Here is a 19,617-nt window from a genome sequence, read left to right on the forward strand (position 1 = left end):
AGTATTGTGAAAAAAAGTGCACAGTTCCAAACTGTATTTGTGCAAAATCGGTTGATTAACAAATATCTATGTTTTTCCTCTCGTTTTAGCAACGTTTATTGTCACAAAATTAAAGAAAACCTAACCAAACGAAATAAATATATTTAACTAACGACGGAAATTTATATTTACACAATTTCCGAAAAATCAACACAAAAGTATTAAAACAACGACTGAGTTTAGAATACATACATACATAAGCATACCAAAGAATTACGCCGATTCTTGTCATTACGCTAAATCTAAAATAACGACATACATATAAATTTATGCGTCATGCCTTCACCGACAAAATCTCTAAACCAACGCGATCGTATACGTGATCCTCGAGAAGACATCCTGCTCGAAACAAATTTCGAAGATGATGGCATATTAACACGTGCCTACAACAACAATCCATACAATGGGGGCACAGCAATACACAATCGTCGACGCAGCACCTACCGTTCAGATCACTCTTTGGATCGCTATACCGAGCGTGGTGGCGATGAAGGTAAATCTAAATGGCGGCTTCTCACATATGCAAGCATACGTATAGTTGTGCACTGATTTTTAGCGTTAAATTGTTGCTACAATTATAGTAATATACACCGCTTAAACTAGCTACTGGCACAAAAACAAACGTGTTTGCATATTTTTAAGCAGTTCTTTTTCTTTGTTGCAAAATTGCGTAATTTGAAAGTCGTGTAATTTAGACGTTTGTAATATGACACTTGCAGTTAGTGTTAAGTGCTCAAATTTTACGCCTTACGACGTCACAATTTGTATGCTTCTATTGTTGTTGGCATAATTTCGACCTTCTGTTGACACACTTTATTACAACGCTGCTAGAATGCTAGTATTTCAGTGCGTGTGTGTGATTTTATATTTAATTTTTTATAGTTTGACGCCTTGTGCTGAGGTCATTAGGTTAATTCGCCTTCTGTTATGAATATTTTTGTTGTTGTTACACAGTCGCATTATCTTTTATTTTGCTAAGAAAGTGCACTTTTACGTTCACAATGTTTTGTATTTTTTGTTATTAACCCACAGTTATTCCAATTTCACTCTCTTTTATGTTTTACTCAATAATTCGCTTTACCTTAACTTTACTATTTACTTTATTGTCCCCATTCAATACCTACCATGTTTGTTTGTATTATTATCTAATATTTCCTCATTCTTATTATCTCTTTGTTATCACACAACCCATTTGCCAACAAACCGCAATACCCGTTCTCTATCTTATCATCGCATTAGTTATCGCACTCCACACAATCAGAAGCATAGCAATAAATTTCATCATATTTTCTTTACTCTTCCCCAAAATGTAAAACTGTTTTAGCTAGAGGCTTTCGTATCCCCAAACACATATACTACATACATACTATACATATATAGTACATACTGTTTCACTTACGTACATATTTACCTATAAAGATTATATACATTTGTATAGTAATCGCGTTACAAACTTTCCTCGATGCGTATCACATCAATTTTGTGCTCGTCTGATCCAATACTCATATTGAGTCACTTGCAAGCAACTCCCCAGCTTGCTGAAATGAATCTCCAGCTTTTGTTAAGGTGCCTTAGCACACAAGCTAGTCGACGCCAACAGCTGCTGTGGCCTGTGTATATGGCCTTTGATATGAGCACGCATTAATACAATTTGTTTTGCTGCAATAATTATTTTATTTACACCGTGAGAAACGAAACATTTCTGTGAATTTGACTAGATGATTCATCGAACGTGTGTTTAAAGCGTATATCTGTAGGTAGGTGTGCATATTAGTCAGCAGCAAAAATTTCAGATAAAAATGTTGAATGGAATTAATTTAAGTGTAACGAGTTGGTGGTCAATGATGTCATTGGGACTAACATTATTCACTCGTAGAAATTTATTCCTATTATTAGTGCTTTCATAGTGAATTTTCATATTTTTTTACTAAGACTACTGATATTAATTAATATAAACTTAAATGCCACAATAAACTCGAAACCACATACCCTCACGTTTTATTTGGAAGGGACGGTTTCAGGTCACACTAAAAGAGAGTGGAAGGCCCAATAGCATGCGGCTCACCAGTGGAACTTACATCATCTACTCAGACAGATCAAAAATGGCTAATGGAGTGGAAGCTGGAATATATGATTATGGTATCTCCCAGGCGGAAGTCTTTGCGGTCAGGAAAGCGGCTTAGGTAGCTAACATCGTAAGAGACAGCATAAAAGACATATGTATATATAGTTGTATAGGGCGATAATCAGGTGGCAACTAAGGCAATAATTTCACATCGCATTACGTCAAAGAACGTCCTTCGAAACAGAGAGGCAGTATATGTAGCGGCTGCTGGAAATCGGCTGCATATATACAGGATTCCAGTTCACAAAAGAATTCCGGGAAGCGAAATAGCTCGTATTATGCTAAAAGAGCCATCCGCCTGGCTACCGAACAAGTACAGAAATACTTAAGTCTCTAAAAACGACATACAATAAAATTTTTGAAAGAACTGACTGACGGAACAAAGCGAGATGAAATGCTTTAAGTACAAGAGCTCCGTAGCAAAACTCAAATACTTTTTACTCACACGATCTGGAAAGGACTGCCGGACGGTTGTTGACCTCTTGACTGGCATCACATGCGGCCAGATGGGCATAAGTCACAACGATACATGCAGAAAGTGCTGGGAATCTGTCCAGCATTCTATATGACGAATACTTCACTAAAACTAACCTAAAATTAGCCTAAAATTAACCAGAACCTACATCAGGCATTACAAAAAACCAGTATGTCTATGTATGGCGTGACAGCCGGACAATATAACCTAACCAAAAAACAAAACTTTAAAGTCCAATTTTTGACCTAAGGTAAACTTATTATTAAGCTTAAAATACGCATGTAATGCTACGCGTCCTTGAGCATAGGCTGTTTCATAGTTAAATTTCCAACTTTAATTTCTTTCAGTGCACTTTTCATTATAATTATGCTATCTCTGCCTGTAGTCATCACTTTGGCAGTTGTTTTGTGCTCAATTCTAAATGTGAAACTTTATTAGCAGACAACAGTAGTTGTAGTCAATGAAATCACCCACAATTAGTCTTCACAATTGCCGACATTAGTTGACTTATAATTGCTTAACTTGGTCCATTGTTGAACTTAAGGGTCAATTATGTGATGTTTGTCAGTGTGATTGAATTACATTGAAAACAAATAGTGTGCCCACACAGATCCACACATAAAACCACTTGTGCGTGTATATGTTTCAAGTACTCTCAGGCAAAAGTGCAAAGTTGAAGACACCACTTATGCTTTTGCATAAGCGCTAGCTTAAATAACATATAAATAATATATGTATATGGTATATGTAGATGTATATAATTAAAGTTGGCTAAATCTGGATTTAAGCCACACAAAGTGCAGTTAACTGCGCGTACTTAAGTATAAGTGATGTATAGACAGCTATATAAATCAGTTAGTATAATTGTGGTCATTGTTATTATTGCTTTAAGTGCTCTCGCGTGTATCATAGAGCTGTCTATATTTTGACTAATTATTTTGGTAACTTAATATATTGCGTTAAATTGCTGCATTTAGTGCTTAATATAGTTTAATTGGAATTTGCTTGATTAGTCTGAAATTTTAGTACAAATATTTCATTAATGATTTGGAAGTTTTAATTATATTCTCCTGATTTTTTGAATAGTTAAATTTTTTTCTTCAAATTTGTTAATAACATTTTAGCGAAAAAGTTCCGCTGTTTGCATATACTATATGTAGAGTAACTTATTATTATTTCATTGGAGCCTTACTGGCACAACTATGTGAGAGTCTAAAGAAAGCGGTCTTAGAAAAGATGGCACTTATTGGTAGTACTGGTAGAAACTATTGAAGGAGAGGAGTAGTGTGAGCTTCTTTACGGTTGGGTCAAAGCTTAGGAGGAAGGTTGGTGGAGGCGTATATTGTCAGGAACGCTCTATCAACTTCAGTTTCAGACTTTCTGACTATTTCAGTCTTTAGGGTAGCAGTAGAATTACTGCTCCGGAGGGCAGTCACCTTCAGATAAATAACTACATTTGTGGGTGCTTGACCGCAGGAGGTCGCAGTCAACTGTAACGCTGATGAACTGGCAAGAAAGGGTAACCCAGTTCTACCATCAGTTGAATGAGAACGGGTCAGTGTTCCCCAATTGATCGCAAGAGATCAGTGAGCTATTTTCCCTCAGTAAGCACTCTCCTTAGCTGTGAGCTTCTCTTTGTAAGGTTGAGAATTTTATCAGACGACAGCTGCAGAAGCTGTATGCAAGACGACGATATGGAAAGATATCAGCACTTCCTTCTTAATTTTCTACGTTTGCGACTCAAACATTTGAGAACTCAAACTTTCAGATATCCTACAACAGATGGGAATGGAGATTAAAAGTGTGCGCAAATTTTTATTGTAGTCGAAGTGCGTTCACTGGTTCAACCTAACCTAGCCTCACCTAATGACCTCCGATGTTTATGAATGTTTTATGCCTGCCAAGTAATCGGTCCAGAAAATTCACCATTTAAAAGGTCCATTTTTGAGAAAAACATATTTAAAGATAAGCTGATGGCGCCCATTGAACTGAGCGATTATAGAAGGTTGTAACCCGAAAACTGTTTGAGACATCGATTTAAAATTATAATAAGTTATTTTTTAAGCTTTGATTTATCAACTTAATGACGGCATTATTCATTTAAAAGTGAGTGAAATTAAATTAATTTATCATCCGCAAAACCACAAAGCATTTCACCGTACGCCACAACTCAATTCAATTAAGCATTAATCTTAAATGCAATTACCGCTATAGATATATATGTGCATGTAAATATATAACAAAATGTCCCATTTGCATTATATAATTATACACAATCGAAGTAAATGCGTGGAAAAAGCGAAGAAAGTGATTTAATTTAAGCAATGGACAATTTAAGATGCAAACCGCAAATAATTCACCAAGCAATCATTAAAAACGCCTGCCACATTACGCGCAAACTAAGAAAGTAAACAACAACAACAAGAGCAGCAGTATACTTAGAGCAAACAAAAACACCGACGCACCGATGTACTGATAAACCAGCAAACGAACAAAACGTTGAAAGCATACAATTGAGCTTCAATAGCGATTGCAAATAACAACAGCAACAACACTAAGCAATGCCATCATCAAAAACACTCAGCACCAAAAACACCGTCATGCTCCAACTAAATGATATCTTTCTACTGATATTTTCAATACTACGATGCTTATTATTTATACGCTTGACTGGCGGCGGAGGACGGGGGTAACAGCACAGCACGATTACGATTCTCCCATTTTTCATGCCCAAAGTGTGATTACCGTGCGCACTGTTAGACGCAGGCTAGCAATTTCGCCCATTTGTCTGACTGCCTGTCTGTCTGTCTGGCATTGTAGAACTGCAAAACGAGTTCGCACACAATTGATTTCCTTCCGTTTTGTGACACGTCGTAATGTACATATGTGCGTTGCATACTTAAGTAAGCGCTGCTGATGGATTGGGAGTACGAGCTTGCACCTCTTTATATACACAGCACAGCGAAAGGAGAAGATGTTGTGATAAGAGGTTGGTAGACAGACATGCAAGCAAATGGTGAAATCAACAAACAACAAAATAAAACAAATATTAAGTAAGCTGACAGATAAACAAAAACAGTTATATAAATATATACACATGTATTTACAAACAATCGGCCGGTACTCAAGGCAGGATGTATAAATCGGAAATATTTAGGTATTATCTTTTTTCAAATTAAAAGCGCTTTTTCAACCGAAATATTGAAGAATTATTATTAAATAATCAATTAATTAATTAAATATTTCATTTGAAAGTACATCTTTAAAGTATTAAAACTGTATTCGAATATATCATATTTCAATTTTGTTGAAGAAGTGGTAGGTTTTGTGGTAACAAATCTCCAAAATCTTCAACAAGAGCGACCGTGTACGTTTTTAAAATCAGAAATAAGAAAATTTGTAATGTAAGTGTTGTTTTTTTTTTTTTGTTTTAGTTAAAAATCATTATATATATGATATGTAATATCGCAAAAATATTAAATCGACCTTCAATTAGTTATTACTGATATCAACGTTAAAGCTTCGTTCGAAGTATAATAATTCATTGAAATTTAAATTCTTCTTCATTGACACTTTTTCCCCACAAGGAACACCGCTGAAAATGTAACATATTTAAACACCAATACTTGCATATTTAAGGTGTTAAATTGCACACAAATCCGAGGAAACAAACACCTGCTGTCGCGCTGCCCTGCAATTACTTGAGTAACAATAGCCAAGCTGACATTCGTGTTTTATGCCGCCATTTAAACTCTGCTGCTCCCACTTGTGTATGAAACATGCAGATGAATGGAAATGTATATATGTACATACATATACATACATACTTGTATGTTAGTGCTGTAGCCATCAATGTTGTTTTTGTTGGCGCATGCAGGGCTGCTGCCATTAACATAGCCATTACCATTACCGACGCCATTTCAAGTAAGCCAGCAGGGCAGCATAGAGTCTTTTGACGAATCGACATGCAAATATCATTATTTTAAGGTTATTGGCAAAAGTCCTTTACGCAAAGCATATTTACACATATGGTCATTGAAATAGATACACATCGTTTAATAATTGAATAATTTGTTTTTGGTTAATAAAAACTCAAATATTTCAAATTTATGGTTTCTACTGAACAACATTACATACATAATTACAAATAATTTTGAGTATTTGGCTGAGTTTCTGCTGCTAGTTATATGTGTTGTTGTTGTTGCAGTGACAGAAAACATTTCTGCAGAAATTTGGAGGAACGGTGCCGAGCTGATGACAGTCCTTGACCGCATAAAACACGAGTCCGTTCCGGCTGTCGTTGAAACGGATTTATTCCTCGATTTATATGGGTCGTTTACCTCGCTGTTGTTTCTGACTTAGGACAGCTGCTAGTGTCTTCTCACCGTTTTTCCGTCCGTCAGTTCAAGTGCTATTTCTAAAAGCTGCTAGCAGTAATAAAATTAGTATATATGTACATATATAATATGGAGTTAGCGCGTTCCTCTTTCAATGACGATATACTTATTCATACAAAGCCAAGTATGTGTGTGTTCTATTGGCCGTTAGATTGCTATCCAAATATGCACAAATGCCGAGAACTCAAACAAACCATTGGTGTTTTGGACGCCTCCACCGCCTAAATATTGTCGCACTAACGACAACCAGCAACAGACAAACCATGGTAAATAACCACCAACGTGACAGCATCATGATCAAAAGTAATAGCTGTGGCAGCCGGAGTAATATCAGCATAAAGCCATCAACAACCGAGTGTCGATGTTGGCCGCTGATTGTGGCTGCACCCTAAACGTAGCAGCCGGCAAATGCACCACGTAACTACATACATATATGTAAACAAAGTTAAAGTCGACTTTAGATTGGGTAGCGGAATGTATGTGTGTTGCAGTTGCGACTGCCACTCATCGTTCGCTGATCGCCTGGATAATAGTAATCGAATTAGTGACGGCGTAGATGGTGGTATACTGCCAAACTAAAATGAACGAAAATATTTGCGCCACAAGCAAGAAATTTATTTTTTTTTTGTACGTGGCACATTTTAATGCGACAACAAGTTAAATGGTAGTGCAATTAAATTTTTTTTTGTACAAACGGTAAAAACCATAAACTGACTGTTTTTGACGTTTTATGCGTTTCAAGAATATTTACAGCACTTCATCAGTTGCAGCGCACTTTTGTCTGCACACACACCAAACTCCAAGCAATGATAATGACTCTGTTAACTGTCCACAAAAAACTGTGTTCATCTGTCATTATTTGTTTGTTTTTGCATATGTGTGCACTCGCCTGTTTTTTGTTTTTTTTTTTTTTTTGTATGTTTGCATCCTTTTCGCCAATTCGCATTAAATTATGTCCATCAGCAATGTTCATTTCGCGCACAATATTTTACAATTAATTACATTTTATTTGTTTATTACAATGCCATCAGTCGCTTGGAAGCTTTATTTTTCACACATTTAAATCGCACAGCTGATAATGTTTCATTTTTGCATACGTACAGCCTTTTGTGCCCGATTATTTACGGATAAAATTGCCATTATTTTAAAGGTAATGAAGTAGATTAATACAACGTTTGTTTCGAATTAAGAAGAGTTAATGCATTCGATTGAAATTGTTGGTATGAGAAAAATTAATATGCATTAATAAGCGGCTTAAACTAAGGTAAATTGTGTAAATTATCGCAATTTTAATATCTGAATCATATCTGGAATTTAACAATTTTCACGATAGATGCTAAAATTCTCACATTGAAGCCTAGCATCAAATTGAAACAAGCTATTGCGTCGTTCAAGTGATTTCGTTTTTTTAGTGCAATTTAACCACAATTTAACTAGTGTAAAATATATTATGAAATTACTACTATGATCAAATTTAAAGGTGAAATTTGTCCATTTCATCTCCTTCAAAGTAATCCTCTCTTCCAATACACTTATGCCAACGAATTTTCCAGTCATCATAGCAATTGGAAAAATCCTCCGTCGTGATGGCCATCAGAGCCTTCTTCGATTCAGCTTTTATATCCTCAATTGAGTAAAAACGATGTCCTCCGAGTGGTCATGTGAATTTGCTGAATAGCCAGAAGTTACACGAAGGTAAATCAGTCGAATGCGGTGGTTGCGGCACGAAATTAGTTGAAAATGTGGCGAAATGAGCACGAATAGCTAATGCAGTATGGGATGGTGCATTATCGCACTTCTTTGTTCAATAAATTCAGACATAGTAAAAATCGATCATATTGACTATATCATAGATGTACTACCAACTTACAGAAATTACCGATTCGAAAAACACGCGAAGTATATATTAAAAATTCAACTTTCAATTTGAATTTTGGTATATATTCTGCAGTTTGATCTTTTTGCCAACTTCCATAAGAGAAAGTAAATAAAGTTTTTGATCCTTGTAGGCAAAAGGGGTCCAAGTGGATTTCGACATCCTTTAAATTCTTGTAAAAAACCAAATTTTCGTCACCAGTAACGATGCGCTTCAAAAAATGGATCACTTCTTTGACGTTTGATAAGCAAGTTACGGTCGTTAATGCGACGAAGCAAATTTCGTTCTGTAAGAACATGAGAATGCCATATGCCAAGCTTCGAAATTAATCCTTGACATTTCATGTATTTGTGAACGGTGAGTTAGATAAATTTAATCTTTCAGCAGTCTCTCTAGTTGTTATTCGATGATACCATACACATCACACAATCTTTTCCTTGCTTGAGCTGCATTTTTACACTTTTGATAGTGAAACAGTAAGATATGTCGAAGGATATGTTTTCGATTTTTCATCTTCGCATCAAACGAAAACTATTCTAAAAAATTTAAGGAATTTTTTTACAAAGAAGCCTAACTTATTACTTGCTCAAACATATGAGCGGTTAAGTGGTTCAGTTCGAAGTTGGCTGCAAAAAAATTCAATAGGTCTAACTGTTGGTACGTAACTAAATTACTCAGTGAACGACCCAATAGCTATATTAGACTAACCGATAAAGATCATGAAAACATTTTTATGCGCTTTTATGCTAAAATAAGTAAAACCAAAGTTAACATTTCTTCTTGTTTTCTTTTCTTAAGCTAAATAACTTTTAAACCGCCCTCGGGATTATGCCATGCTATAAAATAATGACAGCAAATAAAACCTTTACATGTTTAAAAAGTTATACATTATCTAAAATTTATGAATATTTATATACAAGCAAGTTTAGTCTAAACTTATATCCACCACAGCACAGCCTTCAATACATTATGTTCAGAGCTTATTTTACCAAACACTCATAATTTCATCCAAACATGTTACATTACAATGATTAAGTATGTATAATAATTCTGTCATTTACACAAAAAAAAAATACACTTCTTGATTGACGTGTGTGTCCCGAGAGCATACCAAGGGACCAATATCCACATTAGCTAACTTCATATTTTCTGTATTTTTCACTTTCTCTTTTTAATTTGCTCCACAATTGAGTCAAAGGAGCCCAACACATCAAAGCAATACAATGTAATCTCGTACAACAGATGGCTTGCTTTGAGAACACAATACTTATTGTGGTGTATTCAAATGTTGCCATTTTCTGAAATTTAAGCCAATTTCATATACAGATAAACATACATGCAATTTCAGCTTTTCATAACATACACATATATGTATGTACATATGTATGCTCATACAGATGGTGTGTACATAGTAATTTTCGTAAGCACACGTTTGCCTTTGCCTTACGCACACCAATAATGGATGTATGCCATCAGGCAGCAGTTCAACCCATTCGGTGAGCAATCAATCTAGTCTGACAAATCTCAATGCACGCAAAAGTTAAACGGAGAGAGCATATGTAAGAGAATTGGCTTGGCATACAAAAAGGATTCATATACGAGTACATCCTTTATTGTATGTGTATACTTTTATGAAAACGCTTACGAAGGCAAAACTCATTCGACTATACGTAGGTATATACATATATGTACCATAGTTTGGGTAAAAAATGCACAAACTACATAACGACCCATTAAAATTCGTACAAAAAGCTTTTGACTTCAACTATGTCGTTAAGAAATCGTTACGCTACAGATCTTATAATACAATTTCATTTTGTTTTGCCCCCAAAAAAAAGAAGCTTCGACTGCACCGAAGCTACAATACCCATCACAAGCATATTTCTTACAGGAAAAATTCGAATAAAATTCTGTGTTTTGAACGGTGCTTAGATGACCCTCGCGCTGTGATGTTATGTAGTTTAACAGTGGCATGATGATTCCGCGGGAAGCTGGCTGCTAGTTGGTGCTATAAAAGAAACGCGTGCCTGGCCAGTGCTTAGGTGATCCTCGCGCCGTGATGTTATGTAGTTTAACAGTCGCTAGGTGATTTCGCGGGAAGCTGGCTGCCAGCTGGCGCTATAAAGGAAACGCAGGCACCATGCCGTGATGTTATGTAGTTTAACAGTCGCTAGGTGATTTCGCGGGAAGCTGGCTGCCAGCTGGCGCTATAAAAGAAACGCAGGCACCGTGCCTGGCCAGTGCTTGGGTGACCCTCGCGCCGTGATGTTATGTAGTTTAACAGTCGCGAGGTGATTTCGCGGGAGCTGCCTGCCAGCTGGCGCTATAAAAGAAACGCAAGCTCCGTGCCTGGCCAGTGCTTAGGTGATTGTTGCGCCGCGATGATATGTAGTTTAACAGTCGCGAGGTGATTTTGCGGGAAGCTAGCTGCCAGCTGGCGCTATAAAAGAAACGCAAGCACCGTGCCTGGCCATTGCTTCGGTGACTGTTGCGCCGCGATGTCATGTAGTTTAACAGTCGCTAGGTGATTTCGCGGGAAGCTGGCTGCCAGCTGGCGCTATAAAGGAAACGCAGGCACCGTGCCTGGCCAGTGCTTCGGTGACTGTTGCGCCGCGATGTCATGTAGTTTAACAGTCGCGAGGTGATTTCGCGGGAAGCTGGCTGCCAGCTGGCGCTATAAAAGAAACGCAGGCACCGTGTGCCAGTGCAGTGCTGATGTTATGGTGACATGATAATTCCGCGAAAGCTGGTTGATGTAGCGCTATAAAAGAAATGTAGTTTAACAGTTAACAGAGGTGATTTCGCGGGAAGCTGGCTGCCAGCTGGCGCTATAAAAGAAACGCAGGCACCGTGCCTGGCCAGTGCTTAGGTGACACTCGCGCCGCGATGTTATGTAGAACAGTCGCGAAGTGATTTCGTGGGAAGCTGGCTGCTAGCTGGCGCTATAAAAGAAAGGCAGGCACCGTGCCTGGCCAGTGCTTGGGTGACACTGCCGCCGTGATGTTATGTAGTTTAACAGTCACAAGGTGATTTCGCGGGAAGCTAGCTGCCACCTGGCGCTATAAAAGAAACGCAGGCACCGTGCCTGGCCAGTGCTTCGGTGACTGTTGCGCCGCGATGTCATGTAGTTTAACAGTCGCGAGGTGATTTCGCGGGAAGCTGGCTGCCAGCTGGCGCTATAAAAGAAACGCAGGCACCGTGCCTGGCCAGTGCTTAGGTGACTGTTGCGCCGCGATGTCATGTAGTTTAACAGTCGCTAGGTGATTTCGCGGGAAGCTGGCAGCTGGCGCTATAAAAGAAACGCAGGCACCGTGCTTGGCCAGTGCTTAGATGACGCTCGCGCAGTGATGTTATGTAGCTTAATAGTGCATGATAATTCCGCGGAAAGCTGGTTGCTAGTTAGCGCTATAAAAGAAACGCGTGCTTGGCCGTGCTTAGATGATCATCACGTAGTTTAACAGTCGCATGATGATTTCGCGGGAAGCTGGCTGCCAGCTGGCGCTATAAAAGAAACGCAGGCACCGTGCCTGGCCAGTGCTTAGATGACTTTCGCGCCGTGATGTTATGTAGTTTAACAGTAGCTAGGTGATTTCGCGGGAAGCTGGCTGCCAGCTGGCGCTATAAAAGAAACGCAGGCACCGTGCCTGGCCAGTGCTTAGATGACTTTCGCGCCGTGATGTTATGTAGTTTAACAGTAGCATGAGGTGATTTCGCGGGAAGCTGGCTGCCAGCTGGCGCTATAAAAGAAACGCAGGCACCGTGCCTGGCCAGTGCTTAGATGACCCTCGCGCCGTGATGTTATGTAGTTTAACAGTCGCTAGGTGATTTCGCGGGAAGCTGGCTGCCAGCTGGCGCTATAAAAGAAACGCAGGCACCGTGCCTGGCCAGTGCTTAGGTGACTCTCGCGCCGCGATGTCATGTAGTTTAACAGTCGTTAGGTGATTTCGCGGGAAGCTGGCTGCTAGCTGACGCTATAAAAGAAACGCAGGCAGCGTGCCTGGCCAGTTCACTCGCCGCCGTGATGTTATGTAGTTTAACAGTCGCTAGGTGATTTCGCGGGAAGCTGGCTGCCAGCTGGCGCTATAAAGGAAACGCAGGCACCATGCCTGGCCAGTGCTTAGATGACTCTCGCGCCGCGATGTCATGTAGTTTAACAGTCGCTAGGTGATTTCGCGGGAAGCTGGCTGATAACTGGCGCTATAAAAGAAACGTAGGAAACGTGCCTGGCCAGTGCTTAGATGACTCTTGCGCCGCGATGTCATGTAGTTTAACAGTCGCTAGGTGATTTCGTGGGAAGCTAGCTGATAGCTGGCGCTATAAAAGAAACGCAGGAAACGTGCCTGGCCAGTGTTTAGGTGACACTCGCGCCGCGATGTCATGTAGTTTAACAGTCGCTAGGTGATTTCGCGGGAAGCTGGCTGATAGCTGGCGCTATAAAAGAAACGTAGGCACTGTGCTTGGCCAGTGCTTAGATGACTCTCGCGCCGTGATGTTATGTAGTTTAACAGTAGCATGATGATTCCGCGGAAAGCTGGCGCTATAAAATAAACGCAGGCACCGTGCCTGGTCAGTGCTTAGATGATCTTCGCGCCGTGATGTTATGTAGTTTAAAGTCAGGCGGTAGATTCGCGGGAAGCTGGCTGCTAGTCGCCTATATAAGTAAAGCAGGCACCGTGCCTGGCCAGTGCTTAGGTGACTTTCGCGCCGTGATGTTATGTAGTTTAACAGTAGCATGATGATTCCGCGGGAAGCTGGCTGCTAGTTGGCGCTATAGAAGAAACGCGTGCCTGGCCAGTACTTAGGTGATCTCGCGCCGTGATGTTATGTAGTTTAACAGTCGCTAGGTGATTTCGCGGGAAGCTGGCTGCCAGCTGGCGCTATAAAAGAAACGCAGGCACCGTGCCTGGCCAGTGCTTAGATGACTTTCGCGCCGTGATGTTATGTAGTTTAACAGTAGCATGATGATTCCACCGGAAGCTGCCGCTATAAAGGAAACGCAGGCACCATGCCTGGCCAGTGCTTAGATGACTCTCGCGCCGCGATGTCATGTAGTTTAACAGTCGCTAGGTGATTTCGCGGGAAGCTGGCTGCCAGCTGGCGCTATAAAAGAAACGCAGGCACCGTGCCTGGCCAGTGCTTACATGACTTTCGCGTCGTAATGTTATGTAGTTTAACAGTAGCATGATGATTCCGCGGGAAGCTGGCGCTATAAAAGAAACGCAGGCACCGTGCCTGGCCAGTGCTTAGATGACTTTCGCGCCGTGATGTTATGTAGTTTAACAGTAGCATGATGATTCCGCGGGAAGCTGGCGCTATAAAAGAAACGCAGGCACCGTGCCTGGCCAGTGCTTAGATGACCCTCGCGCAGTGATGTTATGTAGCTTAATAGTAGCATGATAATTCCGCGGAAAGCTGGTTGCTAGTTAGCGCTATAAAAGAAACGCGTGCTTGGCCAGTGCTTAGGTGATCATCACGTAGTTTAACAGTCGCATGATGATTCCGCGGGAAGCTGGCTGCTAGTTGGCTCTATAAAAGAAACGCAGGCACCGTGCTTGGCCAGTGCTTAGATGACGCTCGCGCCGTGATGTTATGTAGTTTAACAGTAGCATGATGATTCCGCGGGCTGGCTGCTGGTTGGCGCTATAAAAGAAACGCAGGCACCGTGCCTGGCCAGTACTTAGATGACTTTCGCGCCGTGATGTTATGTAGTTTAACAGTAGCATGATGATTCCGCGGGAAGCTGGCTGCCAGCTGGCGCTATAAAAGAAACGCAGGCACCGTGCCTGGCCAGTGCTTAGATGACTTTCGCGCCGTGATGTTATGTAGTTTAACAGTAGCATGATGATTCCGCGGGAAGCTGGCGCTATAAAAGAAACGCAGGCACCGTGCCTGGCCAGTGCTTCGGTGACTGTTGCGCTGCGATGTCATGTAGTTTAACAGTGGCATGATAATTCTGCGGGAAGCTAGCTGCTAGTTGGTGCTATAAAAGAAACGCGTGCCTGGCCAGTGCTTAGGTGATCCTCGCGCCGTGATGTTATGTAGTTTAACAGTCGCTAGGTGATTTCGCGGGAAGCTGGCTGCCAGCTGGCGCTATAAAAGAAACGCAGGCACCGTGCCTGGCCAGTGCTCCGGTAACTGTTGCGTCGTGATGTTATGTAGTTTAACAGTAGCATGATGATTCCGCGGGAAGCTGGCTGCTAGTTGGCGCTATAGAAGAAACGCGTGCCTGGCCAATACTTAGGTGATCTCGCGCCGTGATGTTATGTAGTTTAACAGTAGCATGATGATTCCGCGGGAAGCTGGCTGCTGGTTGGCGCTATAAAAGAAACGCAGGCACCGTGCCTGGCCAGTGCTTAGGTGACCCTAGCGCCGCGATGTGATGTAGTTTAACAGTCGCTAGGTGATTTCGCGGGAAGCTGGCTGCCAGCTGGCGCTATAAAAGAAACGCAGGCACCGTGCCTGGCCATGAGTGCCGTGATGTTATGTAGTTTTAGCATGATGATTCCGCCGGTGCAGGCACTGCCTTGCGTGATGACTCTCGCGCCGCGATGTCATGTAGTTTAACAGTCGCTAGGTGATTTCGCGGGAAGCTGGCTGCCAGCTGGCGCTATAAAAGAAACGCAGGCACCGTGCCTGGCCAGTGCTTAGATGACTTTCGCGCCGTGATGTTATGTAGTTTAACAGTAGCATGATGATTCCGCGGGCTGGCTGCTGGTTGGCGCTATAAAAGAAACGCAGGCACCGTGCCTGGCCAGTGATTAGGTGACTCTCGCAACGCGATGAGGTAATTTCGCGGAAAGCTGGCTGCCAGCTGGCGCTATAAAGGAAATGCAGGCACCGTGCCTGGCCATTGCTTCGGTGACTGTTGCGCCGCGATGTCATGTAGTTTAACAGTCGCGAGGTGATTTCGCGGGAAGCTGGCTGCCAGCTGGCGCTATAAAAGAAACGCAGGCACCGTGCCTGGCCAGTGCTTCGGTGACTGTTGCGCTGCGATGTCATGTAGTTTAACAGTCGCTAGGTGATTTCGCGGGAAGCTGGCTGCCAGCTGGCGCTATAAAAGAAACGCAGGCACCGCCTGGACAGTGCTTAGATGACTTTCGCGCCAGTGTTTAACTAGCATGATGATTGACTGGCGCTATCGCGTGCCTGGATGTTGCGCCGTGATGTTATGTAGTTTAACAGTCACTAGGTGATTTCGCGGGAAGCTGGCTGCCAGCTGGCTCTATAAAAGAAACGCAGGCACCGTGCCTGGCCAGTGCTTAGATGACTGTCGCGCCGTGATGTTATGTAGTTTAACAGTCGCGAGGTGATTTCGCGGGAAGCTGGCTGCCAGTTGGCGCTATAAAAGAAACGCAGGCACCGTGCCTGGCCAGTGCTTAGGTGACACTCGCGCCGCGATGTGATATAGAACAGTCGCGAAGTGATTTCGTGGGAAGCTGGCTGCTAGCTGGCGCTATAAAAGAAACGCAGGCACCGTGCCAGTGCTTAGATGGCGCAGTGTAGCATGATAATTCCGCGGGAAGCTGGTTGCTAGTTAGCGCGTGATGTTATGTAGTTTAACAGTCGCATGATGATTCCGCGGGAAGCTGGCTGCCAGCTGGCGCTATAAAAAAACGCAGGCACCGTGCCTGGCCAGTGCTTAGATGATCTTCGCGCCGTGATGTTATGTAGTTTAACAGTCGTATGATGATTCCAGCTATAAAAGCACAGTGCTTAGATGACCCTCGCGCAGTGATGTTATGTAGCTTAACAAGCATGATAATTCCGCGGGAAGCTGGTTGCTAGTTAGCGCTATAAAAGAAACGTGCTTGCCAGTGCTAGGTGAATAACTCATGATGATTCCGCGGGAAGCTTCGCTATGACTCTTATTCTGGAATAGCTCACACTTCGCTATGTGATTCCGATCGTTCGATTTTTCCTTCTGGGTGTAACATACTTCGTGGCAAATTTAATTTACCATGTTAAGGGTATAAATATGCAACACCAAATTAAAAATTGCACGTTTCAATGTGTTTTTCTGAAGCCTCTTTCACAGGCAAAATTCTTTCCTCAAGCTTCTGCAGATATGTTTTGATTTTTTAACGTTTACATTGAAGAGATGTAGAAAAAATTGATATGAAATGAAATTTATGCAAATCAATGAACTGCATTGAAAAGAAATACATGCCTGTACATACATATGTATGCGTTGAAAATGTGTTACAATGTTGCTTTGACTTACATAGCATACAAAAAACGGCTTGAGGTTTCAAGAGGAAAAATGTACGCCACCTATTGAACTAAAAGTGCGGGTGGCTTTTGCAACTACCCAATATATGCTCGTAACTATATTGATATGTGGAGGGTATGAATATACATACATAATAAGTGTGTTTTCTGTTTAAGAGTGTTGCTTTTGATGGAAACAAATTGGATTCATATCTTGATACATGCACACTGAGAAGAATATAGGATAGGATATACATGTTGGCGTGCAATTTTGTTTTGTGAATATAAGATTGTGGATTAGCTTAAAGTTTTATTTTCATTTCACTTCATATAAAGATTTGCCAAGGCAAAACATTTTTATTTATTTTTTCTTGCAAATATTAAATTAAATTATTATTTATTTTTAAATACATATATGTTGTGTCAAATATGTATATAAACAGCAAAAAAACTGAATAAAATTTAATAAAAAGCCTTGAGATGTGCTTCTATATTATTCTGAATAAAGTAAGATCTATTTGCTTAGCCACCGCGAGCAGTATTTTTGTCGTTTTTTTTATATTACAAATACAATCTGAAACTTAGATTTTTTCTCGCCTGGAGTTATAACTCACAACATTATTAAACATGCACTTCATGCATTAATACAAATTCGATTTTATGATGAAAATGCGCATTGAAATCAAAGTCACTCATACGCACCGTCAAACATCGCTGCAAATATTTTTATAACTATTGGTTCGTACTTTATTGCACAAATTATTTTCAATATTTAAGGAAATTTATTTCAATTTTTAAATTAATTATTTGATTACTTTGAATGAATACCTATAAATAAAAAAACAAAAAAACTACACAATTTTTCATTATAGTAAACTACGTAAACATGCTTATGCATACCTACGCTGCCTTGCTCCTCCTTTACAACCAATATTAGTCTACTAGAAAACATATTTATTTCTGCAAATATGTACTTATGTATTTATTCGAGATATGCACATTATCGGTGCACCATGTTCTTGTATTTGAAATATTTTCGTTATTGCGTCTTACGCACTCGAAGCTGCTTACCGGCACAATTTACAATTTCATAGCAAACACATACTACTGTGGTCGATTTTACACTAATTTTTTAACTTTTTGGATTTTTTTTTTAATTTACAAATTTTAATTTTTCTTTTTTGTTGCTTGAATTGATATAAAGAATATTCATGACATATTTCAAGTAAATCGGCTGATTTAAAGGCTGATTATAGAACTTAAAATATTGCAACTGCTTCGAGAAAAGTAGTTTCGAGGAAAATTAGTTTAAAGTTTGAAATCATCTAAACCGATACAGTTTCCACAACTCAAAAATGGAGAAAACTTCGGAAATAATTTGAATATTTAAAAATCATATGAAATTATGAAAACAAAGCAAATTTTTTAGACTAGAATACCACTTAAATTAAACGCATTCTCATATAATGCGCAATCTAGGTTGATGCTTAAAATTCTTTGAAAGGCAATGCCATACAAAACATACACCGTACACCATACACCGTAATATACAAAAATATGCACACATACCATATTTGAAGCTCTTCTACCGTTTTGTGCCAATTTAATAGTATTGGCAACCCAATCACCGACAATCAGCTTGCAAGCTATTCAAATGCTTTGACTCCTGGCAGCCTCTACATAATGTGATGCGATTTAATACAATTTGTATGGAACACTGAATAGACGCACAATTTTAGCCATTCATACATCACTACTTAGGATCTGAGTCGTGCTGACTCAAATGCCTGCACATAAATATATATGTATGTATAGTATACTCGTTTATGCAGACGCTTAAGTATACCCTTTATGTAGTATATGTAGTTGTATATATAAACTTAAACGCATGCCACCCCTGTAACTTTGTAACACACTTTCACCGCATTTCTTACCTTCATTACAGGTGACTGCTGTCAATCATGTATGTCCCGCATACCATATGCCACATTAATAGCGACGCTCATGTGCCTGCTTGGCGTCGGCATATTCTGTGGCACGATGTATCGAGGCGCCTCGTTGACGGTGATTATGATGGATCAAGTGTTTCATTTACATCTAATTTGGTGAGTATCTAGTTAAGGCGTTACATAGTTGTAGACTTGTGCGTATGCGGTATGTTCGTTACAAATCTACCGCACTCTAAATATGCTGACCATGCGTAATGGGTCCAAACGCATCTGGTTGTTGTTAATTTCAACCGAAATTTGACAGAGTGACAATATGCGTTAATTACAAATACATCAGCGCTGCTCATTACCGTTGATCTAAGGTATTTCGATGCGCTGGAGTAATATGCAGCTGTTTATTACACTCTTGAGTTTGAGTTTGAGGTGTACCGCCTTACTTTAATTGCGTCTTTAAGCGCGTTAATTACTTGAATTTGCTAAAGACTTCGTCAAAATTTTCTTCATAATATTTTTCGCTGAGTTTTGAGAAAGCGCCTACAACGGCTTAA

General features: G+C 40.3%; 1 protein-coding gene across 7 annotated transcripts in view; it reads left to right on the forward strand.

Annotated features, from left to right (window-relative positions):
- The window catches only part of LOC126761642 (neuronal membrane glycoprotein M6-a), a 69,041-nt gene that overhangs the window by 45,005 nt on the left and 4,419 nt on the right, over positions 1–19,617 (forward strand). For 6 of the 7 annotated variants that reach the window (XM_050477996.1, XM_050477992.1, XM_050477991.1 and 3 more), the window contains exons 2-3: positions 90–532; positions 19,066–19,225. In XM_050477996.1, coding sequence (XP_050333953.1) covers positions 316–532; positions 19,066–19,225 — 377 coding nt within the window. In that variant the 5' untranslated portion in view covers positions 90–315. The remainder of the gene's footprint in view (positions 1–89; positions 533–19,065; positions 19,226–19,617) is intronic. The other variant, XM_050477997.1, reaches the window with a different exon arrangement.

Source organism: Bactrocera neohumeralis, chromosome 6, assembly GCF_024586455.1.
Source record: "Bactrocera neohumeralis isolate Rockhampton chromosome 6, APGP_CSIRO_Bneo_wtdbg2-racon-allhic-juicebox.fasta_v2, whole genome shotgun sequence".
In the NCBI taxonomy this organism is placed as follows: Eukaryota; Metazoa; Arthropoda; class Insecta; order Diptera; family Tephritidae; genus Bactrocera; species Bactrocera neohumeralis.